Here is a 27244-nt window from a genome sequence, read left to right on the forward strand (position 1 = left end):
GCCAAGGAGGGGAGGGGGCGCGCGGGGAGGGGGCGAGGGGGCGGGGCCTCCGCGGCGGGGGCCACGCCCACTCCGCGATCTGCCACGCCCGCTCATCCTCAAAGCCACGCCCGTTCCCTCGAAACCACGCCCCTTTCCTCAAAGCCACGCCCCCTCCTCCAAACGCCACGCCCACTCCCCCTCTCAGCTCTCTGTCTCGCGCCACGCCCCCTCTCGCGCGCCCCGCCCCCTCCACGCAGGCCACGCCCCCTCCACACAAGCCCCGCCCCCCATCCTCCATTTCCCGTGGTGCCCCGCGCGGCCCGGGCGGGAAGGCGGCTGACAAGATGGCGGCGGGGCTGGCGGAGCGCAGCTGCCTGGAGCTGGGCCCCGCGGCCCGGGCCCCGCCGAGGCGGCTGCGGGAGGTGGCGTTCAGCCCCCCCGGCACCTCGCCGCTACCCCTGGGGCGTTACGGGGACAGCGCCGGGGGGTTCTGCTACCGGGAGTGCGCGCAGCTGGGCGCCGCCACCAGGAACCGCTTCGTCAGGTGGTGAGTGAGGGGGGGAGTCTGTTGCTGGGGGGGGGGGGGGGGGGCGTGAGGGGATGGGGGGGCTTTGGGGCAGGTAGGGTCGGGGTTTGGGGCAGGTAGGGTCGGAGGGGGGCATGGAGGGGGCTTTGGGGCAGGTAGGGTCGGAGGGGGGCATGGAGGGGGCTTTGGGGCAGGTAGGGTCGGGAGGGGCATGGAGGGGACTTTGGGGCAGGTAGGATCAGAGCGGGGGCATGTGAGGGGCTTTGGGGCAGGTAGGGTCGGGGGGGCGGCCGGGGGCAGGCCAGAGGCCCTACCTGCCCCCAGCTCGGTCCTCCCCTCACCCCAAACCTCCTTTCCCTCAGGACAACATCAGGGGACACGCTGGAGCTGGTGGAGGAGTCCCTGGACAACGAGCTGCTGAACAACGCCGTGAGGCTGTGCATCCAGGGCTGCCCGCTGCTGCCGGGAGGCGTGCACATCTGCGAGGTGCAGAGCCACCTGGTCGTGCTGTTGGTCACCGTGCAGAGCGTGCACCGGGTGGTGTTGCCCCATCCGGCTTGCTCGTATCGCAGCGTGAGTACTCGGTGGCGCACGTGGCTGTCCCACACCTGAGCGTGGCTTAGAGAGCTTAGCACGTTGCTTAAACGCGCTGCAGAAATAGAAGTTGTCTTCCCTGTAGCTCATCCAGTGCTGCGTTTTGGATTTGTGACCAAAGCAGCGTTGATAACACGCTGATGTTCTAGCTTTCACTGAAAAGTGTTTGCACAGCTCTGAGGCTGCCCCTAGTGCTCGCTCTGCCCCTGCAGTGAGTGGGCTAGGGGTGGGCAGAGCCAGGATGTCCTGTGCTGTCCTTGATAATGAAAACAGAGGAGGGGGCTTGGGGAAGTCACGCATTGCTCAGAGACTGGCTGCGCAGCTGTCTGCTTGTAGGGCGTGCTGAGTGGTTGCCTTTGCATCACTTCTATTGATTTCTTTCTGAGTGGGGTTTGTACCGTGGGCTGGAACCACCACATGTTCCTAGAGGTGGAGAGCTGGAGCCTGTCAAAGTCTCTTGACTTTGTGGGGGGGAAACCCTGTGGTTTAATTTCTTACTCAAATGATATCCAAGTTTTGGTTTGTTTTTTTTTTTTCAGTTAAATTGCTTTACAAGTGTCAGAAATGACCAAAGTGCTCTAATTACTGGCCAGATACAGCAGTGCGTTGATCAATGCGTGGCAGCTCTGTGCACGGAAATGAGAACTGCTGGAAAAGCAGCCTGATAAGAAAAGCCAGCTGTCGGCCTCCCGCTTTGCTCAGAACCGAATTTGCCCGGGCTGTGGGCGAGGCAGCGGCCGTGGGAATCGCTGGTGGTGTTTCCCCCAGACCAGGGCGTGTTTGGGATGCCTGACGAAGGCTTGGGTTTCGATGACCGTCAGCCTGGCCCCTCGAAATGAGGCTCTGAGGGTGGAAGCAGCTCCGCTGGCGATGCTTGGGCCTGGCGTTGTGATACTGGGGACAAAGTACTGCTGGAGGCAGGGGCTGAGCGCTGCAGGGGGAGGTCTGGCTGTGCTTGCAACTTGCCCTGTGTCTGCAGCGAGGCACAGAACCTCCTGGTGTGGAAGATGGATCCTGTGCAAAACTTACGTTGGCTTTACCCATTGCTGTAACTTTTGACCTCATGTCTCCTGGTGCATCTTGTCCGGCCCCTTTCTTCTGGAGCACCCAGCCGTTGCTCTCAGAGTTCAGAGCAGCTTTTCCAAGCGACAGCGCTGTGCTGCTGCGGAGCTGCTCTGGTGGTGGGGCTCATTGTGGGGCTTGCAGCTGTCTGCTCGGGGCAGCTGCCGGACCGTGGGCTCCTTTGGGGACGTTACAGCATGCGAGGAGGGAGACAGTGGCCGCTCTGCTGGGAAATCTCGTGTTCTAAGACCCGATCTGCTCTCAGAGAGCAGCTGTCATGGGTTAAAAAGAATGAAAACGAGTGGCAGGGTGCGAAAAATCTTTTCCGTTGTGTAGCAGCGCTGCAGTTTTTGCTCTGCCGGTGCCGGTTTGTTTCCTCTGTGGCTTCTGTTTGTGTTCAAGGCTTATTCTGTTTTCTGTTTCCCTTCTTCAGGAGCTGATAATGGAGAGCCAGATTCAGTCCGTGTTTACAGATATCGGCAAAATCAACTTCAGAGACCCTGCCAATTACTACCTGATCCCCAGCGTGCCGGGCCTGGCGTCCAACTCGGTCGCCTCAGCGGCCTGGCTGAGCAGCGAGGGGGAGGCTCTGTTTGCGCTCCCCTCTGCGGCAGGGGGCATCTTCGTCATCAAGCTGCCCCCTCACGACCTGCCGGGTAAGGACGGGGGCACGCTGCACGGCGTCCCCTCTTCCAGCTCCCTTGGTTTGATTTTTGTCACGTGTGTCGTACGGCTTCTCTGCACACCCATGCACGCACATGCAGCAGCTCTTCTGCATCGTGCCTGTGAAACCCCTCCCTGTCGGCAGCAAATATTCTGTCGACAAGCACTCGGCGTGTTTGTTTTTCAACGTTGCTTTTATTTTGCAAGGAACGGTTTCGGTGGTGGAATTGAAACAGAGCTCGGTGGTGCAGCGCTTCCTTACCGGTTGGATGCCAACTGCCATCAGGTTGGTGTTTGGCGACAAACAGGTGGAGCTAGCTTTGTTTTTTTTAATTCCCTCACTTAGGGGGAGGTGTTGTTTCTGGTTGAAGTCAAAGGCGGGTAAGTCAGCGTCTGTAAACGCTATCGGAAAAGTTAAGTGGGTCACAGGACCTGTTGCAGTGCCGAAGCTGGGACTTGAAGGCTGGATTAGCTCATCTTAATGGGGGCCTGCTGATTCTTTGCGTCTGTGGCTATGAGCATGTTATATCGAGTAATTGGCCTCCGAGGATTTGCCCAGGATGTGGCTCGCAGCCAGCGCAGATTAAGGATTACAGCAGTTGGACGTTCTCGTCCTTGCTCCGAAACGTCAGGCCCGTTGCTGTCAGCAGAGGTTGTGTGTGGACGACACAGGCGCTCTGTGTGCAGACTGGGCTCCAGGGGTTGCACGACCAAACCGGAGGCCCCGTTACCAGGAAGCGGTGATGTGATGACCATCGGGGCGTGTTGCTTGGCGCTGGCCGTGCCCCTGCTTCCATCTGGATCCTTCACCTGCGTTCTGCAGGCAGGGGCTGGGGGAGACGCGGCAGCTGTGCTGAAGAGGGTGAAGAAGTGGGCGTTAGTGGTGTGGGGGCCCCTCTGTGCTGGACCACGTGGTCCTGAAAGGCTGCTCCTTTATGGTTTCAGACAGCTGGCTTTTTGTTTGTTTAACCTTGGATTAAACACTGTGATAGAAACCCTGTGTCCTGGGTCTGTGCACTAGTCTTGGCTTCCTTTTAACCTGCTGCAATAACACCTGTGCTTTCAGAGGTGACTGCGGCCCGTCAGACCTGCCCATCAGCCTCTCTGTGCACTGCCTGGATCACGATGCCTTTCTTTTTGCTCTCTGCCAGGACCACAAGCTTAGGATGTGGTCCTACAAGGTGAGTGAGGTCTGGGCTCAGGGAGCAGCATCTCCCTTCGCTGCTTGGGTCACGTTTTGAGGCTGGAGAAGCGAAGACTGGGTTCTTGGCACGTATCTCCCGTTAAACTGTGTTTGGGTGAACTTCCGCAGGGTGGGAAGTTTGTCAAATTTGTCACAGCATGTGTTTGTAGCCGCACCTTGGAGGCAGGTGGGTTTTCTCTACGGCCAGGCCTTGTCTGTAGCGTAACAGGTAGCATTGGGTTATTTCCAAACCTAGTGGAGTGTTCAGGAAGGCAGGTGGGAGCTCTTCAAGGTAAGAGGCAGCACACCAAATGTGTTTTCTGCTGCTTTCGTGGTAACAAGAGCGTCTTTGTAACGTGGCTCCTTTTCAACAAGAAGTTAATAAAAGCCTCCGCTCGCTGCGTGCGGCTTGCTCCAAATGTCGGTGCCAGAGCTAATGGAGCAGCACAACTGCTTTCACGGCCCATCTGCGCTGGAATGTGTGCGTGTTGAGGGCGGGGAGGAGGCCGCGTGGTACACGGGCTTTGAAAGCCTGGGTGCTCTGTGGGAGAGCACAGGTGAGGTGGGGAGAGCGGTTCCAGTACGCGTGCGGGTGCTCTATGCACACCCCGTGGGGGTGGATTTGTGCGGGCTTTGGCCACGCTGCTCCTGGAGGGGTGCAGTGGGTTTACGTGGCAAGGTTTCCCCTGTTTCCTGCAGGATCAAATGTGCCTGATGGTTGCGGATCTCCTGGAGTTCATGCCGGTCAGCAGGGACCTGCGGCTTGCGGCCGGCACCGGGCACCGACTGCGGCTCGCCTTCTCCCAGTCCCTGGGGCTTTACCTCGGCGTGTACATGCACGCGCCCAAGCGAGGGCAGGTATGGAGCAACGGGGCTTCCTCGCTGCGAGTGCATCTTGGTGTGTGCTAAGAGTACGTCAGTCCTCCTTGGAGCTGAGTTTGTGCGTGAAACAAAACATACAGAAAGGTTTCCTGTCCACCTTGATGGGGAGGCGGCGGCACTTTGAGTAAACATTTTTGTCCTCAAAGTACTGCAAGGCACGTGTGCCCTCGCCCTGGGAGTGGAATTCCCTGTGGGATTAAGCTGATCTGCGAGTGCTGGTCTGCTCATTCACCTCGTGTGTTTTGGGGATGCTACCGGAACAGATGTGCCGTGGGAAAGGTCTGAAAGGAGCTAAAAGCATGGAAACGCTGATAGCGCGTGTGTGTCGGGCTCCTGGGAGTGGACAAACGCATCTCTGCGCGTTGCCAAACATTGATTTCTGTAGAACTCCCGCTTCGTGCGGTAAATAATAAATATAGCAGGACAGGAATGACCTCACTCGTCTGTGGGACAGCTTGCCCTTTTGCTTCTCTGGGGTATTTGAGTGCAGAGCTGTACTCTGTGTGCACTGTGACTTGTGCTGTCCCCCCAGTGCTCTGCCTGCTCCTGTAGGAACGTGCAGAGCTTGGTTTGCAGCAGCTGCCCTGAGGATTCAAAGTTTTTTCCATCTCCTTTCTTGCCCACATCGTGTTGTCACAAGCAGGAACCAGCAGTGTTGTTACTGTTTTTCTAGTTTAGTCTTTCAAAAGACAACTAAAAGTCCTTCAAGTTCGGGCAGATGAGGCTGTCCTTGCCAGCAAGGCTGAAGTCAGGGACGTCAGCGCACGGCGCAGAGCATCGGCTCGGTCAGGCCAGCGCCTGGCGTGCTCTGCTTGGCCCTCGGCCAGGCAGCTGCGGCACCAGGGCCCTGGGGATGGTGGCATCAGGCAAGGAGTGGGACAGGAGAGGCGAGCTTTTTCCCTGCCACGTGCTGGTTATTGGTCGAGCGAATGGCTTACGAGATGTGTTTTGTAGTTCTGTGTCTTCCAGCTGGTGAGCACCGAGAGCAACCGCTACAGCCTTGACCACATATCCTCGCTGTTCTCCTCCCAGGTGAGTGCTGGGGCTGGGCTTTCCCCAGGAGTACCAAGATAAGGGGGAGGATTCCTCACCGAAAAGTAAGAGGCCTGGATTTAACTGTGAATAAAGAATTCTCTCCAAAGTATGGTTAACTGATAGGAGGGAATGTTTCGCTATTTTTAACTACGTGCATCTCTGCCGTACACGCGTGTACGATAAGAAAGTAAACCTGCACTCTCTCTCCTAGGAGACTCTTGTTGACTTTGCCTTAACCTCGGCTGAGATCTGGGCGCTGTGGCACAATGAGGAGAACCAGACCGTTGTGAAATACATCAACTTTGAGCAGTGAGTTTCTGCCCTGAAATGCAGGTGGGGAGAGCCTCAGCTGCTGGCGCAGCCCCAGGCACTGCTCGTTAAAAGTCCCTATCTAGCACCTCGACTCTTCTCCTACCTGTCTCTGCTGACCGGAGGGTGAGGAGATGCAGCGGCACCCAGTTCTTCGTATTGCAGTGTGTCACATGCACAGCTGTGTCTTCCTGCAGCGCGGATTACAGGGATTTATTTTTTTTTGTCCTGCTTTATCATAAAGCTACAGCTCAGCTGCAGGAATGTGAAAAATGTAGAAAGCTGGGCAGTAGGCTTGCTGTGAGCGTCTGAGGGAGGGCTGCACTTTACCAACAGCTCCTTCCAGCAGAACTGGCTGCTCTCTTTCAAGAAAGATCGTGTTTTGAGAAGATCAGCGATGTGAAAACATTGGCCTTATTTTTGTAAAGCTGAGAGGGTTGGTTTGATGCGTATCCATGCCAGGGAGTTAAAGTTAAATACTGGGTAAAAAATGCTGAGCGTTCGGGTTTTGGCAGGAGAATCTACTGGTCAGTCTGAGAGTTGTGTAGTGAGCAGGTGCAAAGGAGAGGACATCAGTGTAGGTGAAGGAGCCCAGCCTGTGCTGTTAGCTCAGGGCTGGGGATGCCACCGTGGAGCTCTGCTGGCTAAATCTGTCGCTTGTCAGAGCTCCTCTTTCACCAAACTCGAGGTTGCTGCAAAGTCTGTGATGGCTGGTGGAAGAGACAGGTTGGGTTCGGGGTGATGGCTCCCGGAGGCGCTCCGTTGGAGTGTTGCAATGCAAAGCTGATCCTGTTTTTGTAATTCTTAGAAATGTTGCGGGCCAGTGGAACCAGGTCTTCGTGCAGCCTCTGCCTGAGGAGGAGGTGACAGTTCGACATGATCAGGACCCCAGGGTGAGCTGGATATAAAAGAGCAACAGGAACTAATGAGGCTTCTCTGCCCAGAAGGAGAACATTAAGGCAGCTCAAGTGTACAATTTGTATTGTAACACTTATAAAATGACTCCAAGTTAAAGAGGACAAGCCTGAGGCTCTTAACACAGCATTAAGGCACTAAGCCTGGCTATGAAGCCAGAAGGCGAGAGAAGGGAAAAACTTCAAGTCAGTCAGGAGGGAGCCTTGAGACACGATGTGTGAATAAACAAGGTCTGGAGCATGTGGGGAGCTGTGTGCAGCCACAGGAACTGCAAATGGGGTGGAAGGGGAGGGGTTGGAGCAGGGCGTGGGGGTGAACTGAAGCTAGAAAAAAAACAGATCCAGGGGATGAGCTTGTGAATGAGAGGAAGAACCAGAAGCAGTATCTTAAATGCTCTCCTCCCGACACGTTTCAGTAAATCTGTCTTGTTCTCTTGACAGGAAACCTACCTAGAGTATCTCTTCATGCCTGGCCGTTTCACAAACGCAGCTATCCAGAAGGCTTTACAGGTTAGTGAGGGAGCATTTATGTGGTGCTCTCTCTGTTCAGCTTCTCATTAACTCACAGATTCTTTGTGAACTTGGCACTCTTGGCTGGCATCAGTTTGCGTGCAGCAGTTTGTGGATCTGTCAGGAGTCACTGAAGCAAGTCAGTGGCTGTTGTGCCGTACTTCAGCCAGCGCGCACTGGCAGCGGGAGGCAGAACCTGGCTTCCAGTAGCTGTTGTCCTTGGAGAGCTCAGCAGGTTGCTGAGCTTGCTGCCTGCTGCTTTAGCCAGGTGAACGGAGGCGCTCGTCCCTCTGTAGCACTGTTCCTCGGGATATATCTGCTCAGCTCTGGCGCCTCTGGGACTGAAGGGCAGAGCAAGGCGACACAGTGGTGCCTTTTCAGGAAAACCAGAAAAGCCAAACTTTTGCTACTCTTTCAGTTTCTCTGTGCTGCGACCTTATGAGGCCTATGGCAAGGTATAAGAGAGCTGGGGTGATGGTTTGCAGCGCTCCCCTTTGTCCCAGTGCTCTGCCTGCCAGGAGGACAGGCTCTTCCTCTGGTTCCACGGGAAGAGTGAAGCTGGCTGTACCTCCATGTGCCCTGCATTTAGCAGCCAGCCAAGCTTTTCCATACTTTGATCCTACAAATCACTGGATGGTGCTGTCGTGATTGTTCTGTGTTGCTGAATGCTGCTTGAACCTTGGAGAGGCAGCTCTCCTGGCTTAAAGTAAAAGTTTGCTGTGTTGCTTTGCAGATCTTTTCTCAAGGAACTGAGAGACACATGGACCTGACGTGGGACGAGTTAAAAAAAGAGGTTACCTTAGCTGTGGAAAACGAGGTGAGGGTTTTCTTTTTTCCCCATGATGTTTTGTTCTTAACATCCATTTTATGTAGTATTGTGATGGTGCAGTGAAGTTAGGTTAGATGCAGTGTGACCCCAGGCTGTGTGTTGTTCTCTGTCTCTCAAAAGAAGTTAAGTGAGGTTTTATTTTTTAAATAAAATCCTCTTTTCCTGCCTGTCTCTTTCATTTACCTTTCGTTTTTGGAGTCCTTTGTGGGAAGAAAAATATATTTTCCTCTGTAAGGAGGTGGGGAAGGGAAGAGAACTGCAACAGATCTTCACAGATCCTTAACATTGTAGTTGTGTGACACTGGTCACAGGGGACAAAACAGCGGTCCAAGCAGTACAGGTTTTTCTCTCGTGCACTGCCTGTTTTCATCTGAAGTCCTGTTTTGGTCCTGCTAGTTCCAGGGCAGCGTGACAGAATATGAGTGCTCCCCGGAGGAGTTCTGGCAGCTGCAGGTGGAGTTCTGGTCCAAGTTCTATGCCTGCTGCCTTCAGTACCAGGAAGCGCTCTCGCGGCCCCTGGCCCTGCACTTGAACCCCTACACCAGCATGGTGTGCCTGCTGAAGAAGGTGAGGCCGGGCAGCGGCGGCTCTGGGCTCTTTGTCCCGTTGGCCTGCAGATCTCTGGGGACTTCTGACCGAGAGGTGGATTTGGGGAGCTCAAAGAAGAGCTTTCTCTCTGCCTTTCTAGGGGTCCCTGTCTTTCCTTGTGCCCTGCTCCTTGGTGGACCACCTCTATCTCCTCTCGAACGAGCACCTGCTGATGGAGGACGATGCTGCCATCCTTGATGGTAAGTGAGCAGACAGCTCTTGCGCTGGGGGAGGCTGCAACGCTGCATTTCAGGGAAATCTGTGGCAGAGGGACGCAGGGGTTTCTGTAGTGGCCTGCTGAAGTGCTCCTCACTCCATGATTATCTGTATTTGGATAGTTTTCTAATTTTGGCACTTGTAGGGAGCTGTATCTTGTGAAACCTGCTGTGGTGCCCAGAGCAGGAACTAAAAAATCATGTCGAGGCTGCAAATCTGACGTGAGTCACTTCAGGTGACTTACTGAGGAAGAATCCTAGATTTCAGGCCACATGTTGCTCGGTGACAGTGGCGTGATCCTTTGCCCTTGGGCTATTCCAAACTGCCTGGGTAGTTTGGCACTGGTGCCTTCTTCGTGCCCCCTCTCCGTGGGACAGGCCTGGCAGGTCCTTCGGCCCTGCTGGGGAGCCTGACATTCAGAAGCACGTTTGTCCCCTGCGTTGCTGCATCAGTCTCTAAAAGCTGCCAGGTGAATTCAAGCCCAGGCCAGGAGGGCAGTTCCATCAAAAATCCTTCGTATTTTTATATCGCGTTAGCTGGTGACCCCGTATGTGGGGGTCTTATGGGCGACCCCCCGATATGAATCCTTAGCTCTGTCTCAATCAGATGCTTCTTCAGCTCTGCCATCCCCACCAGACTTGCTCTGATCAGTGTGAGCCCTTCCGTTTGGTAGAATTCCCCAGTCTCTGTGCCTTGCTGGTGGAACAAACTCCTTGAAAAGATGACAGATGGGAAGGAAACCTGTAGTACTCTACACACTCTGGTGCCCTGGGCTCAGTTGCTCAGTTCTGCATACTTAGTCTTTATTGAAATGTTTTCAGGTGAGCTGTGGAGAGGGACTGGGCAGTTTCTTTTCTCCTGGAAGTAAATGCTAGGGAGAGCAAAATTTGTCATCAGTATTGTCAACACAGTGCCCTCTATGCTTTGCTGCCCGTGGAATGACGTTTCACAAGAAAAAAGGCAGTGGAAAATGTTACTTAAGTTCCATTTTCATGCTTGAGTGACTTTTTTGTAATTATTTTTATAAGAATCATCATCATCCACTTGGTTGAGCTATTTCTGGCTCTGATGGAAGGAAAGCTGGAGGCCTGGGCTGGTTCTGGGAAGCCAGCAGTGCCTGCCCTGTTCCAAACTTCTCAAAAAAGTTACTTGATCTTTAAAAACACATACACAAACGATTGCGTTGCAAAGCAGGGATTTTTTTTTTTTCTGTAAACCCCCAGCCATGAATTTTCAGAACGCTTCTAAGAATGTGAAAATCCTCTCTCAGCTGCGAAAGGGTAACTGCTGCAGCAGGAGTGGCTCCTGCTTGGCACGTACACCAGGGCTGAGCTATTCGAGCCCTCTTTGTGCAGTGCAAGAGCAGAGAAATGCTAATTTGTTTCCTTTCAACCTGTAGCTGGAGAAAATTCTTTGGGAATGTGATGGCTTAATTGCTTAATTGCTGCATCAATTTTGTTTATTTTCCGAATAGTAAAGCCCAAATCTTTCCCTTGTCGACTGCCAAGTTTTTAGGGGGTCAGGGTCAGTTTGACATGTGGGGCTGAGACCACTCTGCTGCTGGTGGTTTGCCAATGATGGTCTGAACTAAGTGGTTTTGAATGGTCCTCCCATCTTTGCTTTGAAATCTCTTGTAAATATACAGTTAGATTCTTTCATTGCAGATTTGGAGATGTCTCGTGATGTTGTCTGTCTTGTCCAGTGCCTTCGACTGATCGGAGAATCAATTTCCATGGAAATGGCATTCATAATGGAAATGGCTTGCTCCCGCCTCCAGCCTCCAGAAAAGGCTGCAGAGCAGATCCTGGAGGACTTGATAGCTAATGACACGTAAGGAGACGTTTCTGCAGAAGCTCCCCGGCAGGCAGGGATGGCTGAGCAGGGATTGCCTGGAGATGTCCTTGATTGGCGTCAAAGCGCATTCGGAACGTGCAGGCTCTCCCAGTGCTGCAGGAAACTTTTCCAGCCCCCCTCAGAGGTGGGGGGCATGAGTATTGGTCCCATTAGCAGGGATTTCCACCCTGCTCTCTCCCGCCCTTCCCCCCACCGTTGCCTGTGGCCCTCCTGACCAGAAATTTTGGCAACTGTGAGGTGAGGCAGGGCAGAAGAGGAACAAGTTCTCGTTAGGTGATTGTTGCGGTGTGGAAGGCAAGAGCCTGCAGACAGCAGGTAAAGGTCAGAGCTGTGGTCAAGCCATGTGGTTACTGTGCTATCCTCCTGAAATCATTCCCCGTGGAATGCCAGCTATCTGGCTGCTATTTCCTGGTGCCCGGGGGAGTGGAATAAATAGACTGGTCCCTGCAGGCACTGACATAAAGCTGAGCCAGAAGGATTCCCTTCAGGAATGTCCAAGCTGATCAGATACGCTCCCTTCCAGAGAGGATCAGTAAGGGTGGAAAGGGAGCCCTCTTGAGTTTAAGCCTCATCTTGTCATTTTTTTTTCTTTTTCAGGGACAATGTGATGGAGGATATACACAGCAAACTGCAGGAGATCAGGAACCCGATCCATGCCATCGGAGTGCTCATCCGAGAAATGGACTACGAGACAGACGCTGACATGGAAAGAGGTGAAAGCTCTACAGCAGGGCACTTGGGCTGGGAAAGCAGCCTCTCAGCGAGTGTTCCTGTCGGTCTAGTTCCTCCCCTTATCGCAGTGACTTTACCTTTCAGCTCATCCTCTAAATATGCGCATGAACCTCACCCAGCTGTACGGCAGCGGTATGGCTGTCAGCGTGGTTTGCTGGGGGGTATGTAAGATTGCCACGATCCGTTTCCTGATCTGTCGGGACCTGTTGATCCTCCAACAGCTGTTGCTGCGGCTCGGAGATCCTGTGAGTACAGCCCTCGAAGCTACTGAGTACGCTCTTTGAACTTTGGGTCTGGGTTCCGCTGGTGCCAGACTGCGAGCTTTTCCCACAAAGCACTGATGGCTGTTTGAACTAGCCCGGGGCGTGGGCAAGCCCTGTTCTATCCTGCAGCCGCTCCTGTCATCCTAAGCAAAGCAGCGGTGCGCTGCTCACACCCAAACTCCCTGTTTCCATGCTGAGCGTCCAGGAAGCAGGAAGCAAATATCTCTGAGGGAGGAGGGCATCGTTTCCAGCCTCCCGTCTGAAACGGGGTTGCCTGAGCACGTACAGCTCCCATCTAGTCCCCATCCCTCCCACACCACTGCGCGCCCGGCACGCACAGCTGACAATCGCAGCCTTGTTCTCCGGCAGTGCAGCGCACGGCTCCGTTGCCTCACAGCAGCAGCGGTTACCCAGAGGCCGTGGCTTTGCCTTCCGTGTGAGGCTGCTCCAGCCAGTGCCAGCAGCCGCTGCGATGGCAGCTGTGTTTGTGGGGCAGAGCGCTCCGGGTCGATGCCGCGGCTGTGCGGCCCCACGAGCCGTGGCGCTGATGGTTTGAGGGGAGCAGGTCCCAAGGCAAGGGCAGGGGTGTTTAAAGCAGCATAATTTGCTTGGAGATGCTACTGCAGTAGTTTCCTCAGTGAAAAGAAGTCCCCTTCTTCCTGGGTAAGGTCGCCCTGGTGACATTCAAAGCACGTGGCAAGGTGCCCTTCTGGAGCCAGGCTCTGACAGACCGTAAGGCACGTGACTGCTGCTTGCTTGATGCAGGAGCTGCTGCCTTGCCACCTTGGTGCGTTTGTCCCCTTCACAAGCGTGGATTGCTTTTTCTTCTGTGTCATCCGACCGCACCGCTCTCAGCTGAGGTGTAAAAAGGGATGCAGTCCCTGCACATCGCTGCAGCAAAGTTGTGATTTCACTCTGACTCACTGCAGCAGTGCCAAGCACCTTGCTGCTGCTGTCCCTGCTATCAGCAGGTGCCGCCAGATGAGGGAAGCGGTCGGTCTGTTTGCACGTAGCTCCGCCTGCCCGACTTTCCCCATGGGACCTGGGCCAACAAAAACATTTACTTCGCCCCCTTGGTACCAAAGTGCCTGGGTTATTGCTTGGCCTCTCGGTGTGCCAGCCTCTGTGGTTTGCTTGCAGATGGTGTTGGGAGGGGGACAGCTGTTCCAGTCGCAGCAGGACCTGCTGCACCGCACCTCCCCTCTGCTGCTGTCGTACTACCTGATCAGATGGGCCAGCCAGTGCCTGGCGTCAGACGTCCCTGTTGACACGCTGTAAGTCTCTACCTTGCCCTTTCTGACTTTGCAGGTTGCTGCGAAATCCACCTGAAATGCCCTTCCCAGTACAAGGCGGTGGTGGTTGCTGTGGGAATATCACTCTCGGAGTCAGTTTGTGCTAGGTTTTTTTTTCTGTTTGGAGCTGACTCTTCGCCTTGTGCTAATTCTGTCGTGTGAGGTCTCGCTGTTCTGAGCGCTGTTGCCTTTTTCAGCAGTAGGAGTGATTCGAGTTGAACAATGAGTACAATTAAAGCAGGAGGCGTTTTGTTGTCTCTTCACTGATGGCTTTTTCTTCTCTAGGGAATCTAATCTGCAGCATCTCTCTGTGCTGGAGTTAGCAGACACTACTGCTCTAACAACCCATAAACTAGGTAAGATGTCCACAGTTTGCCAGCTCTTGGGTTCTGTTATTTATGCTACTTAAACTCCTTCTCTGTCAACCAAGGGAAATGGTTAATGCAGTGAGCTAATGGATTGCATGTTTGAACAACCCCAGCTCATGTGGAGCTATTTGTCGTGCTGTCCACTAACAACAACATCAGAGTGTCTTGCAACGTTGGAATGAGTGTAGTGGGTCACACTAGGTCTGTCCTGCTTGCTAGCCTTTATCGAGCAGGAGCAGCAGCTTAAGGAAGGGAGAGAGTACAGAAACGCGTCCCCCAGCGTGCCTGTGCTTCCAACGGTTTGCAGTTCAGAAGGTTCTGATGTGAGTGGTGCTCATTGCCACTAGCTCAAATGGGAAACTGCAGCAGATAATTAGTTCATGTTGTAAAAGTCTTGCTGCAAATCATGTTACACTTCCAGCTACCGGTTTGGGGGAAGGGGAGGGGGGTGGAAATCCTACTGGGGGAGAATATAAAGGAACTTAATTAAGGGATACGTACCTTGAAATAGTTACAGACAGCGGAGATGAGCAGGGCAGGGAGGAGGAGAAAGCACAGGTAAGAGCCTGCTGTAGCTAATTTGTGTGGCACTTCAAGCCTGAGACCTGTCAGGGAGCTGAAAAAGTAAGTGGGAAGCTCAGCGGTGGTAGCAGCGGTGTGCAGGGCTGCGAGGCTGGGGAGAATTCCCTCTGCTTGCTGCCAGGCCTGGGGGATCTGTGCTCTTTCTGTCTTCGGAGTCTGAACTCTCCGTGAGTGTCCTGGTTCAGGAGGCAGTTGCCTTGACGTAAATGTCAGCGCATGAAAGCAAAATTGAAAACATCCTTTGTGTGTGCCAGTGTCGTGGGTTATTTCTTGGCCCATTCATGAGGAAAGTCCTGTTTGGCCGCTGTGCTGCAGGAAAAATATGTGAAACGTGGGGAAGATAGAAAGGAGGTGGCAGCTTGGGAAGAGGCGTTGAAAACAGTTAGCTAATGAGAGATTGCACTGCTTAGGGGACTGGAATGAGGAGGGAGGCATTTGAAGAGAGCCAGATAGCAAAATCAGCACTCCCTCAGCCCTGCTCTGCAAAACATTCACTCATGTTAGAGAGCCGCAGATGGATTGCGAATGGAACAACTGGAGAGAGAGAGAGCGCAGCTCTTTTTCATGTTATAATTGAGCTGTGGTTAATAAACACTGCAGTATGTGGCTCTTTGATCTCCTGCTGCTCCCTCTGACTTAACCAGACGTCAGGAGAAATCCAAAACCAACACGTTTGGGTGCTGAGCATGCTTACTGTTTAGCTCTGGCTCAATCTGTGACGCTCGCGCTGATGAGTCCAGCGTGGCAGCTTGGTGCAGAAAGCCTGGGGCGTCTGCTGCAGGCCCTGTTCTCCGTGCTTCTTAACTTGTGTTTTAGTATCCAGCCCTCAGACAATCGTGGAGCTTTTCTTTCGGGAAGTGGCCAGAAAGCACATCGTATCTCGACTCTTCCTGCAACCCAACACCTCGTTGGCTGAAACAAGCTTGAACTGGCCCCATCTCATCACAGCGATAGTGGCCGACTTTCTGCCGCTCCTGTATCCTTGGCCCCGAACCCACCGCGAGGTGCGTGCTCTCACTGGGCTGCAACCCAGCGATCAGGGGCTGTGCGCTACCCAGCTTCTTGTTCCCAAAGTTTCCCACGCCCAAACTTCGAAGGCAGGTCTCCTGAACGAGTGACCGTTGTTAGTGTTAATGGGATTTGTGGGGGTTCCAAGATTTCACAGAATCCATCCCGTTTAGGTGCACAACAAAGGATTTGAGTTTTTGACTTTAAGCCCCTGAGCTCTGGAAAGTTGACGTGGCGAGGTGCGATGCTGGGAGATCTGGAAGGGTAACACGATTTGGGCAGTTGTGGATTAGATGTACTAACGGCTTTGTTCTAATGTGGATAAATCTTATTACAGAATAATGACTTGTAGAAAGAGCAGCTTAATATTCTCTCCTTCCCCCCACAAACTGAACGAGAGCGTGTGCAGAGTTTCAGACCAGCGCTCTGAGCTCTCCGAAACAGCTCGTCCTCTGTTCCTTAACCTCGGCTCAGATGGCCCAGCAATCCTGGCTTCCTCTTCCCGGAGTGCCTGATGGGGAGCTGTCAGTACACCCAGCTGCAGGTGAGTGCCTCGTGCTGCCTCTCTGTCCACGCTTTTACAGCGAAGCACCACAAAATGCCAAGCACCCTGCTTTGTGCTGCCCGGCAGGGAGGGCCCTGCTGGGCCAGGAGGGGCTGGCCAGGCAAGTGCCCCAGAGTCAGCAAGAGCCTGAAGAGAACAGCCCTTGCTTGGCTGCTTCCCTTCCACGCAGAGGTGCTTGTGTCGGCTGCAGCTTTTGAGTCTTGCCTGCCAGCAGTCCCTTCGGGAGAACTATCTGCATGTCTCCACTTGGACCCTGGCATGGCTCTCCTCCTCGCCAGACTCACCGGGGTGCAGCGTTTCAGCAGGGTTGCAAAACCAGTGCTGCTTTTGCCTTCAGGAGCTGAAAGAGGAAGAGCAGGAGGGAGTGCAATAGTCTCTTTCCACACGTGGGTTTTTTTTTCAGTAGCAGGTCTGTGCTTTGGCCAATGCAGAGGTGTGATGCAGCGTGATCTCTGGGCGCAGCTGCCTTACCCCCTGTTTAGAAAGCTACCCAAAGCATCACCTGTCCAGTCGCTGGATCTTGTTCTGCTTTCCCATGGTAGCTGCCCCCTGAGCTCACACACAAACTGACCTTCCCAAGCACTCTGCTCCCGTGACTCCCCTTTGGAGGTGCAGGGCTGGAAGTTTGCCGTGCAAATGAAGTGGGCTGCAAGGAACAATTCTGGGCAGTTGTCAGACTGCATCTAAAACTCTCTCTGTGTCAGCCCGGTGAACAAATTGTAAGGTAGCAAATAACTTCCATCTTTCTTGCCCATCCATCGTGTTTCTTTTAGTGGCCATCTCAACCTCTGCAAAGGGCTTTTTATGAAATGCTTCATACCTGGAAAACGCGGCAGTGTTTGTCTTGGATTTATTCAAGATGGTTGCCTCATGCATTTCCGCTTTCGTTTGTTTTCAGGCAAATCCAGGCACAAGCTCTCAGGATTGCTGCGTGTCCTTTTCATGGGGGAGCGCAGCCTCCCAGGGCTTGTCTGACAGCAGGATGCTGTGGGCAGGTCGCATCCTTGTGGAGCTTGTTTGACTCTCGCAGCGAGCCTGTAACCTAATAGCTCGTTAGCTGCTGATAAGCCCGCAGCCTCTTCTGCGGTACCGTGGCAAACACATTGTCCCTAGGACAGGGGATGCAGAAGGCTGGCTGCAACCTAGCAGCGGAAATGCAGCTTCAGGAGGCCTCATCCGTTTCTTAAACGTCCTCACTAGTAAAATATGGTGTAGGTAACGTCCATCCCTCACCAGCCATGCTCTCTGTGTCCTGGCAGCAGTGCCCAGTGAGCTGCTTTTTTTTCAGGTGTCTTCGCAGACTGCTGTATTTCAGGGGTTATTTCTTGCACCACAGAATCACAGTGTTAGGGATTGGAAGGGACCTTGAAAGATCAGCAAGTCCAATCCCCCAAGCAGTTCCCTGTCCTTCTGGAACTGAGAACACAGTCTCTTCCCGTGCTCTCCAGGGGCATGGTAGCTGCAGCTGCTCGTGCTCTACTTCTGAACTGCGTGATTTCTTGGCTGCAGCGCCACGTGACACGCGTCATTCCCCTACTGACGGCAGTCCTCAAGGCATTCAGGACTAGGCAGGGTGTTACTAATGAGATGTTTTTTCCTATGTTTAGCAGAACTTTTATTCTCCCAGTCCCTTACACCTGGGGGCTGAGCTGCTTTCCTTTGTGTTCTTCTCGCTGCTGAGAAGAATGTCAAATCCGCAGAGCTTTTGAGCCAGGAAATGCCAGCATGGTTCAGGCAGCATTGCTCTGCCTCCTGGCATATGTGCTCTTGTGGCGTGAGCACGCTTTGAATTTCCTTCCATTGCTTTCGCCTCGCTTGCGTCCCGCCTCGAGGAGATATGAGAGACTTGTCTCTGCAGGAGCAGGCTCTTCCTCCTCCCCGCTGCCTTCTGTTACACTTACTGATCCCAGTCGGTCACATAAACGTGGATTAAGTGCGTTGACCTCAGTGAGCTAACACCAGCTTTGCCTGTGAGTGCGCACGCGGTGACCCAAATAGAGGTGGTCGCTGGAAGCACCCTGCGAGTAACAGGCGCGCGCAGAGAAGGGCTAGTGACCAAAATGCTGCCCTGGGCCGAGGGCCAAACCCATCCTTGGTGCTTATTGTGTATAACAAGCTGTCAAGTGAGTCCAGGGTGGGATTTATCTGTTGTAGCTGGCTAATCTGAGCAGGGAATCCGGGCTTGGAGGATGCGTTACCATGTGGCTTTTCGCAGACGTGAGCCTGGGGTAGGCGAGTATCCGCTGGTGGCAGTGTGTGCAAACACCGAGGTGGGATGGCAAAACCTGGGCTCTGCTGCCCGGCCCTCGCTCCTCCGCGTCCCTCCTGCTGCGTCCCAGAGCCCTGCCTGTGGGCCTGGCACATCTGAGCGTGTGGGACAAACGCAGTTCTCCCAGGCACGAGGGATGCTGGCTCTTGAGTCTCCATCACGTGTCTTAGCCCCTTCCTGATAGGTGACGAGGTTTTGCAGCCTTTATTTTATCCTGACAAAGCAGCCTGACAGGGCCAGGGTGAGTTGTATCGCCCTGTTGTATCGGCCAGCGTCTGTGGTGTGGCTTTATTTGTAGTGTGTCCTCGGTGCCATCAGCACTCTAACCAGTGCCTGTCAGCTTGTGGCCTGTGGTCTCCCTCAGCTGCTCTCCCTCTCCTGCCCTGCTCCACAAACACCGTTCTTTTCACACCTGCTGTGCCTGTTCTCCTGGTGCCTTCACACACACCTGCACGCTCCCCTTCATGCTCTGTGCACACCAGTGCAATGCTTCCCTGCAGCAAGTTTGTCGAGAGCGTTGTGTGCGACTCTGGGGATGTTGGGCGCTGTTTGAGGCGTTTCTTACAGGCACCGGAGCTGTTCGCAGCCGGCTGTTTCCTGGGAGGCCATGGGGATGTCTCCCTCTCCCTGCACTGAAGGGAACTATGAGACTGGGAAAACAAAACTGCAAAAGGTGGTGACTGAAACTCCTCTTCCTCCTTTCCTGCAGGAGTACATCCGCCTGCTGCAGCCGTGGTGCCACGTGAATATGGGCTCCTGCTGCTTCATGATGGGCAGGTGCTACCTCGTCATGGGCGAGGGCCACAAGGTGAGGCGCTTGTCTCCTCCCAGCACTGGGGGTCTGAGACCTCCTCCTGTGATGGGGGCAGGAAACAGCAATCTCGAGCTCTGCCTCCTTTGGGCAAAGAGCAGGACTGGAGGGGGACAGTGGGATCTGCTCTCGGGGCAGCCCTCGCTAGCGTGGGGCCAGCAGCTCTCGTGGGCTGGTGCTGGAACGGGCAGCGCTGTCTCTCCGGTACGGCAGGCTGGGCCAGTCCCCCAAGGGGCACGCACGAGCTGCTTTCTGGTGTGCTTCCAGGCTCTGGACCGCTTCTGCCAAGCTGCCTCAGAGGTGGGAAGAGAAGAGTTCTTGGACAGGCTGATCCAGCCCGAGGAGGGCGAGATGGTCTCCACGCCGCGCCTGCAGTACTACAACAAGGTACGGCTGAGCCGATCCGGCGTGCGTGTCGAGCACATCAAAACCGAGTCATTCCACACCAGTGCTGCTTGCAGAGGGGCTTCCTGCTCAGCTTTTGGGGAAGGGACTTCAGACTCGGAAAACATTGTCTTTTTTGGGGGAAATGTCAGTGCAGTCCGTTTAGTTCCTTTGGGGGGTGATGATGAGGTGACTACAACACAAAAGCTAGGTACTTTCCACCTATTAATTTCCTAGCAGCAGAGGACTGTGAGATCCAGCTGCTGGAAGCAGAAGCCAGACGTGTCCAGGCTAGATGTAAGATGCTGCTTAAGGGAAGGTTATTAAGCTTTGAGACGAGTTAAAATTAACGTCCTTACATTGAGATAGGATCTTTCTTCTCACGTAGTACTGTAGTTCAGGCAGGCTGCAAGCTTGGACCTAGACCCTTTGTAAGGGATTCTCTGACTTTAAAGCTCAGCCTGAGAATTGTCCAGTGCCCTTGGAGAGGGAACTTCTGTCTTGTACAGCTGTGTGCATGCTTGGGGACAGAACTGTTTACCTCTCTGTCGCAAGGGTTTACTGTAACCACAGGGGTTCGTGTTTCAGGAAAGTCACGCTCCAGCAGAGGTGAATCCTCCAGAAAGGCCACGGCCTGGACCTGTTGTGCTGGATTGGTTCAGACCTCTGCAGCTTACCAAAATGTTTTGGTTTTTTTCGTCGAACCACTTAGAAATATTGGCAAAAATCTCTTGGCTGTTTTTATGGTTAGCGGGGTAGGAGTAGTGCTTAAAAACCTCCCCAACCTGACCCCTGTGGTAGTACCGCAGCCCACGTAGAGCCTTGTTGTCTCCAGGTTCTGCGCTTGCTGGACATGGTTGGCCTGCCAGAGCTGGTCATCCAGCTGGCTTCCCTGGCTATCATGGAGTCGGCAGATGACTGGAGAAGCCAGGTATGGGTTACTTCTTGGCATCAAGATGTTTCTTCAGAGAGCTTACACGGGAATTTCTTCTTAGTTTTATAACTTGAAACGTGCTCTGTGGTGTTTTCAGGCTACCTTGAGGACTTGCATCTTCAAACACCACTTGGATTTAGGACACAACAGTGAAGCATATGTAGCCTTAACGCAGAACCCAGATCCAAGCAGGTAGGCGACAGTTTTGTGCCTTTATGCTCGCTTGTCTTGGAGGTCCATGTAGGTGCCTGCCTCTTTCAATTTTTCTGTTAAACCAAAAGGAAGAGGACACTTCTGCTTCAGCTTGTGTAAAGGTGTGTTTAAAAAGGCATGCTTCGTTTTTGTAAGAACAGTTGTTATCGGCAGTATCTCAAAAGTGGAAACTGAAAGAAAAACTCTTCCCTTGATTCAGGGAGTAAACAAAAAAAAATAGGCTAAAGGATTGCTTGCAGCACTATATTTTGAAAAGCTTTAGGAGTCTGATCAATTTAGTTTAATAAAGGGAAGACTTGGGATTTAATTTTGGCTTGTACCTACTGGGTAGAGGAAGCTTCAGAGTAGCAGAGAAGGATGTGATGAGTAGGAACGGCTGGAAGCTGGAGTCACGGACATTCAGGGAAGAAGTAGGGATGAGTTCTGGTGTAGAGGCGGCAGAAAACCTTGCCAAATAGAGCTGAGGCAGGGAGACTGCCCTCCTGAGCGACCCAGGCAGAGAGGGGGCTCTCTGCTGTCCAGGCTCTTTGTTACCAATACGGGGAAAGCCTGAAGGGACCTCTTTATTCTAAGCCTGCAGAACCCACAGTGTTCACCACAAAGCAGCGTATTCGTGGCTTAAAACCTGCATCCTGGAGGTGGGTTTGTTCGTGTCCCTCTTGCTCCGCTCTTCCAGAAGGGTTGTGTTGTGTTTTTCCTCTCCGCAGGCAGCTGGACTGTCTGCGCCAGCTAGTGGTGGTTCTCTGTGAGCGCTCCCAGCTCCAGGACCTGGTGGAGTTCCCCTACGTGAACCTCCATAATGAGGTAATTAATTAGCCTGCGCTGGGAGGAGGGGGGCGCAGCTCTTCTGAAGAGGATTTTTGAGCTTCTCTGTGTCGCAGGTCGTGGGGATCATCGAGTCCCACGCTCGAGCAGTGGACCTGATGACCCACAATTACTATGAGCTGCTCTACGCTTTCCACATCTACCGCCACAACTACCGCAAGGGTAAGGCTCAGGGCGGCTCGGGATGCTCCTCGCCCTGCCCTGTGGGACCAGCAGGGACGGGCGGTGAAGCTGAGTGCCCCCCCGCCTTGTCTCTGCAGCTGGAACGGTGATGTTCGAATATGGCATGCGCCTGGGCCGGGAGGTGCGGACGCTCCGGGGGCTCCAAAAGCAGGGGAACTGTTTCCTCGCTGCCATTAACTGCTTACGGTTGATCCGCCCGGAGTACGCCTGGATAGTGCAGCCAGCTTCTGGAGCTGTGGTAGGAAACGCTGAGCTTGCTACCAAACCTCTGAGCTTTTGGCTGTAGGGACGTTTAGAGCTGTTCTTCCGGGAAGGTGCTTCCAAAATCCCTTCCAATGCAACGAGCAGAGGTGTTTGGTCTTCTCCCACCTTGTTGACCAGCCTGCTCAGCGCACACATCAGTCCTATCCATCACCCTTGTGTCACTGCCCCTTTCTGGAGCCAAGACAACTTTGGGTGCATACAGGAAACTGCTGGTGGATTGCTCAGTGTCAGACTTGCAAGGCCATGCTTTCACATGTCCCACACCATTCCTAATGTGGAGAGGGGCATGAGGGGAATTCAGTTCTAGGAGAAACATGCCTGTAAAAGGTGCAAAAAGTATTTCTACCCCCCTGCAAGTTCCACAAAATTGAAGATGGCACTTCAGGACAAATCAGACCTTGACCAGTCAAAAGGAGAATTACTGAAACACGCTTTGTGTTTCAAATCTGTTTGTGGAGAGGTAACCACAGCCTGATCGTCTAACGCTGTGCTGTGTTTGATAGCCAGAGATAAACAAATGTAACCTGAACTGCCCAGCAGTTGCACGGCTTTTCTGATTCAAATCAAGGCTTGAAAGGAGAGCTGAGGGCTGGAGTGTGTCAGGTGTTTTGTCCTTTAGAAGCCAGCTGGGTATCAGCCTTCTTTCTGCTTTTTCCTGCAAGTATGAGCGTCCTGGAGCATCTCCGAAGAGAAGCCACGATGGGGAGTACACGGCTGTTCCCAGTAAGTGCCCAGTGCTGGTGTGTCCCTGTATCTTGTGGTCCTCCAGTTTTTCCCCTTGTTTTGGAGCTTTGCTGCTCCCCTGTGAGCTGAGAGGAGGCTCATGGCTGCTCGTGGCAGCTCATCTCTGGCAGATTAATAATTTGGGGGATTGTAAGCAAGTTAACTCTGCCAGTGCTGGGGCCTCGCAGTTACAGTGTGCTGTTGTGGCTGTGCAGTGGCTCTTCCCCGAGGAATTTGTGCCCCCTTTTCTGTGGTTTGGTATTTGGTCAGTGGAAATAACTTCTAATTAAAAAAGAACAAACAAACCTCACCTTTGTGAGGCAATTAGTTGTTCCCTATACCTCTTGTTTGTGTTTCTAGAAGCCCTGCTGGTGTAGCTCATCTCTGCTGGCAAGGCCTCTGCCCTGCATGGTCAGGGCTCCTAACCCTCAGCATTACTCTAGAATAGTTTAAGGTCAGGTATTTTTAAAAACACTTTTACTTCTGAATGAGCTCCTTTGTAGCACATGCCGGGCAGGCAGAGCAGCAGCTGTTTCCACGCACAAGGTGACTTGGGAAGCTGTATCTGTAATAGGAGCAGGAGGTCTGTGACAAGAGGTGCACAGTTTGAGGCAGCAAGGAAGGGCAGCAAAACCTGATCCCTCCTTTGGTACTTTCTGTGCTATGGCTCCTCTGAGGATGGCAGGGAGGTGGAAATGGTTCTGCACCTTGCCAAAGGAGCTTTTTTTTTGTTGTAGTTGTCAATGCTGAGGGCCCTTCATGTCCATCTGTTACAGCAACGCGCCAAATCGAGATCCTGGAGCTAGAGGATTTGGAAAAGGAGTGCGTGCTGGCCCGGATCCGGCTGACGCTGGTGCAGCATGACCTGTCAACAGCTGCTGTGGCAGGTAAGAGGGATGCAGAGCAGCCACCTTGCTCTCCCCCGAGGTGTTAGAGCGCTCTGTCATAGCTTGGGTGAGTAAGGAGCAATAAGTTCTGACCCAGAGACAAAACCAGGAGCTGACAGGTTCTGTGCAGTTCGCCTCCAGGTGTGAAACATTGCCTCCAGCCTCCAAGTGCAGCAGCTTTGGAGAGGCAGATGGGGAGAACCAGTTTAGAGTTTTCTGTGGTTTTTGGCTTTGCCACACTGCAGTGTGAGGGGGTGGGTGACTGAGTTGGGTCAGTGGCATCCTCTTGTCTTGCTGGAAACTGCCGGTAAATCAAGCGGGATTAGAAAGTCCTGGAAGAAACACTTCTGGCAAGACTTAAATTACTGCCCTGGACAATACGGCATCACCATACACAGCTTACCAAAGGTTTTCCTTGTTGAGGAGCAGAAACCTGCAAGTCTCCTGTTTTTCGCCCTGACCCTTTAAGTACACCCTGCTCCTCTTTGGTACAAGCTATGCAATACATGCACAGTTTTCCCATGTAAATATCAGGAGGAGATTTAATTCCCAGTAAGGGAGTGTGAGAGGACCGAAAAGCTGGTTTGGGGACAAACCGCTCAGCAGGGGGAGCCAAGCATCCCAGGTTCATCTTGCCTCTTGCCCCTTGTGCTGGCAGAGCTGAGCTGGTGCCTTGTTTGCTGGGATACAGCTCTGCTGTGACAGGGCTGTCCCCTCCCTGCTTGCCCCAACAGTGGCAGCATTTGACTGTGGGCTCTGTGTTGCTGCTTGTGCCTGCTTGCTCTCCAGCCGATGCAGAAACGGGTCCCTGTGTCGTTGCACTCTAATGGGGAGTGTTGCTGCTTTGAGTGGACCTCCCAAGGATGGCTCCTGAGATGCTCCTGAGGCTGAAAAAGCCTCGGGCCCTGCGATGAGAGTTGCTGCTGCGGTGTCTTTCACCTGGTCGTGCTTTCCCACAGGCAGCTCCACGCCCGAGGAAATGGTTGCTCTCCTGGTCCGGGCTGGCCTCTTTGACACCGCCATCACCCTGTGCCAGACGTTCAAGCTGCTGCTGACGCCCGTCTTTGAGGGGCTCACTTTCAAGTACGTAGCGGGGTTCTGCCGCCTGCAGGGGCGAGGCGAGGCCCCGTGCTGTGTTTTTGGGGTGCACCTCGCTGCTGCCCCAACTTGTCTGCTCGCCATGGCTGCTAAAGCTGCGCAACGGCAGCTGCTATTGTAGTGGTTTTGGGGTGGATCTCTCCTCTTCACACCTGAAAAGGAGAAGTAAGGAACCCCCCTGAGCAGTAGTGATGAGGTCTCTCCTCTCTGAGGAGAGGGCTGACACTTGGTAGTCACAGGTGGTCCCACCCAGGCACAGCCAGCAGCTGGAGACCTTTCTGGTGAGCTGGCTCCTGCTGATGCTCAGTGAGCTGCTTGCAGGAGACTTGTTCAAGCTGTGTCGAGCAGCTCTCAAACAGCAGTTGGCAGAGCACGGGCTCTTCTCTGTGCTAGCTGCTTGTTCTCCTGCTCGTCCCCAGCCCCAGGATTCCTCTCCACTGCTGTTCCACACTCACAGAAGCTGCGTTACGCCTACGGAGCTCCTGGGGAGCTCTGCCACAAGATCTTCCTATGGCTGGATGCACAGAGAGCTTTCCTTACCCAAGCTCAGGCCACATAGAGCTTGCTAGCATCAGTTATTAATTCCTCCTGGGCACTTAGAGCAGCTTAGGAATCACTCAAGCAGCTCTTTCCCTGCCAAGCCTGTGAATTTGTAGCTGTTGCTTCGGAATGGTCCTCTGAGGGGCAGCATCGATACAGGCAGCTGGGGCAAGGCCGGGCAACGGGGCTGAAGGCAGCCACGTCTGCACTGCTCTGTCTTCCAGGTGCATCAAGCTGCAGCTGGGAGGGGAGGCAGCGCAGACAGAAGCTTGGGACTGGCTAGCAGCAAACCAGCTCTCTGCACTGGTTACCACCAAGGAGTCCAGGTAAGCCCTTGTCTTTGGTGGAGGGGAGCGGAGCCGCTCTCTGTGCAGAGGCAAAGTCTTGCAGGAGCCCCGAGGGTCGCTGGCTCGTAAATCCCTGTGTGGTGGCTGCCTTAGAGCAGACCCATGGGCCTGGGGCGGCCAGAAAGCTGTGCTTTGTGCTCTCCTCAGCACAGCACAACCCGCTTTGCCAGGACACAAGGGCGGGCGTTGAACCTGGGCAGCAGGACGGGTCCCCCGGGACACACGGTGGCACTGCGGGCAGTCGCAGCTGCTGGCAGGGCTGCTGAGGGGAAATACTGCCTTGCAGTGCCACAGATGAAGCCTGGCGGCTGCTGTCGTCCTATTTGGAGCGTTACCCATCGCAGAACAGCCTGTACCATCGCTGCGTCATCAACAAGCTCCTGGCACACGGGATACCTCTGCCCAACTGGCTCATTAACAGCTACAAGGTGAGACCAGGGCAAGCGTCACCCCCTGGCACGGCTTGCGTGCTGGCTTGGACCAAAAAAGCACCCAGGCAGGCACCTCCTGAAGGAGACGCAAGCTTCAGGAACGCGTCTCTCGTGCTTTGTGCCTACTCCTGAGGCTTGGATCAGGTTCCTTGGCCCTGGGGTGGCTCTGCCCAAAGCAGCTGGGCTGACCCCGGCTCTCTTTGCTTGCAGAAAGTGGATGCTGCCGAGCTGCTGCGCCTCTACCTCAACTACGACCTGCTGGAGGAGGCTGCGGATTTGGTCCTGGAGTACGTAGATGCTGTGCTGGGCAAGGGTCACCAGTACTTTGGAATTGAGGTGAGCAGCCTGGGGTGGGCTGGACTGGGCTGGTCCGTGGGCATCTCTACAGAGCCCTTCCAGCAGGACCAGTAGGTGTCAAAGTGTTCTTCCTCGCCGTGGGGAGCGGCGCTTCCCCTGTCAGCACGGCACAAGGTTTCCTCTCCCCTCCAGCACCCGCTGTCAGCCATGGCCCCCATGGTGTGGCTCCCCTACACTGCCATCGACCAGCTGCTCCAGGCCCTGCAGGAGAGCACCACCAACCACTACAACGTCATGGTAGGTGGGGGGAGGATGAGGGGGGGGCTCCCCACGGGGCAGCCCCGCTGCATCCTCTTCCTTCTCTGACCGCCCCCTGCCCCTCGCCCAGCTCTACGAGAAGCTGCACGACAAGCTGGAGGACTACCACCAGAAGGTCAGCCTGGTCTCCCGGGACCGCCTGTACCGGCACAACTAGCGGCAGCCCCCTCACCCCACGGCCGGGGAGCGGATCCCAGCCCCGGAACAGCTCGTGCTCGAGGTGACGGGGCTGTGTGAGCTGATGCAAGTCCCACCCTGCGCTCGCTCAGCCAGCGGTGCTATTTTTACTTGTTTTTTTTCCATGAGGGTCCAGTTCAGGGCAGTGCAGTGTCACGTCGCTGTCCCTGCACCCTTGGGCAGCACCCAGCCTGTGCCACTGCCCTCGCCTGTTTTTTTTTTTCTACAGAGCCCTAGCCCCAGGGCAGCTCCCCTCTTGCCATGTACGTACGATACGTGGAAGGTCTCGGCGTTTCTTTTATTTATTGTTGTCATTTTGGAAGAACTTTAATAAAAGCAAAGCGTTGTTAAGGCCTGCGTGGGGATGGGTGCTTCCAGAGGTGCCTCCCAGAGCACAGCAGAGATCAAAGAAGATGTGGGGCTGCAGAACAGCTGTAGGGTGCTGCCTATGGGGCCAGGTGGGCCTAGCACTGCTTTGCTCTAGGGCAGGACAGAGCTACGGGCCTGCGGGCCAGGATGGAGCAGCACTGCCCTGTAACATAAGCCTGGGGGGCAGGTGCTGCTAACCAGCAGCACCCACTATAGG

At 54.1% G+C, this 27244-nt stretch overlaps 1 protein-coding gene across 2 annotated transcripts; it reads left to right on the forward strand.

Annotated features, from left to right (window-relative positions):
* The first annotated feature begins 269 nt into the window (after positions 1 to 269).
* On the forward strand, positions 270 to 27009 carry NUP160 (nucleoporin 160). 2 transcript variants are annotated; one of them, XM_040560187.1, is made up of 35 exons: positions 270 to 529; positions 871 to 1081; positions 2598 to 2820; positions 3035 to 3113; positions 3894 to 4008; positions 4710 to 4868; positions 5847 to 5924; positions 6139 to 6236; positions 7045 to 7129; positions 7592 to 7660; positions 8394 to 8477; positions 8886 to 9056; positions 9178 to 9277; positions 10958 to 11123; positions 11745 to 11860; positions 11964 to 12124; positions 13283 to 13416; positions 13720 to 13790; positions 15201 to 15360; positions 15867 to 15936; positions 18936 to 19034; positions 19305 to 19424; positions 20257 to 20352; positions 20453 to 20547; positions 21276 to 21372; positions 21450 to 21555; positions 21654 to 21814; positions 22503 to 22563; positions 23340 to 23450; positions 24410 to 24533; positions 25313 to 25414; positions 25722 to 25863; positions 26077 to 26202; positions 26356 to 26460; positions 26552 to 27009. In XM_040560187.1, exons 1-35 carry the CDS (start codon positions 327 to 329, stop codon positions 26636 to 26638), a joined length of 4185 nt encoding a protein of 1394 aa, XP_040416121.1. In that variant the 5' UTR covers positions 270 to 326; the 3' UTR covers positions 26639 to 27009. The 2 variants fall into 2 exon arrangements, with proteins under 2 accessions (XP_040416121.1, XP_040416120.1); XM_040560186.1 differs by having other exon boundaries at positions 291 to 529; positions 10943 to 11123.
* Positions 27010 to 27244: the final 235 nt, after the last annotated feature.

The sequence above is a fragment of the Cygnus olor genome, chromosome 5 (genome assembly GCF_009769625.2).
Source record: "Cygnus olor isolate bCygOlo1 chromosome 5, bCygOlo1.pri.v2, whole genome shotgun sequence".
Lineage (NCBI taxonomy): Eukaryota > Metazoa > Chordata > Aves > Anseriformes > Anatidae > Cygnus > Cygnus olor.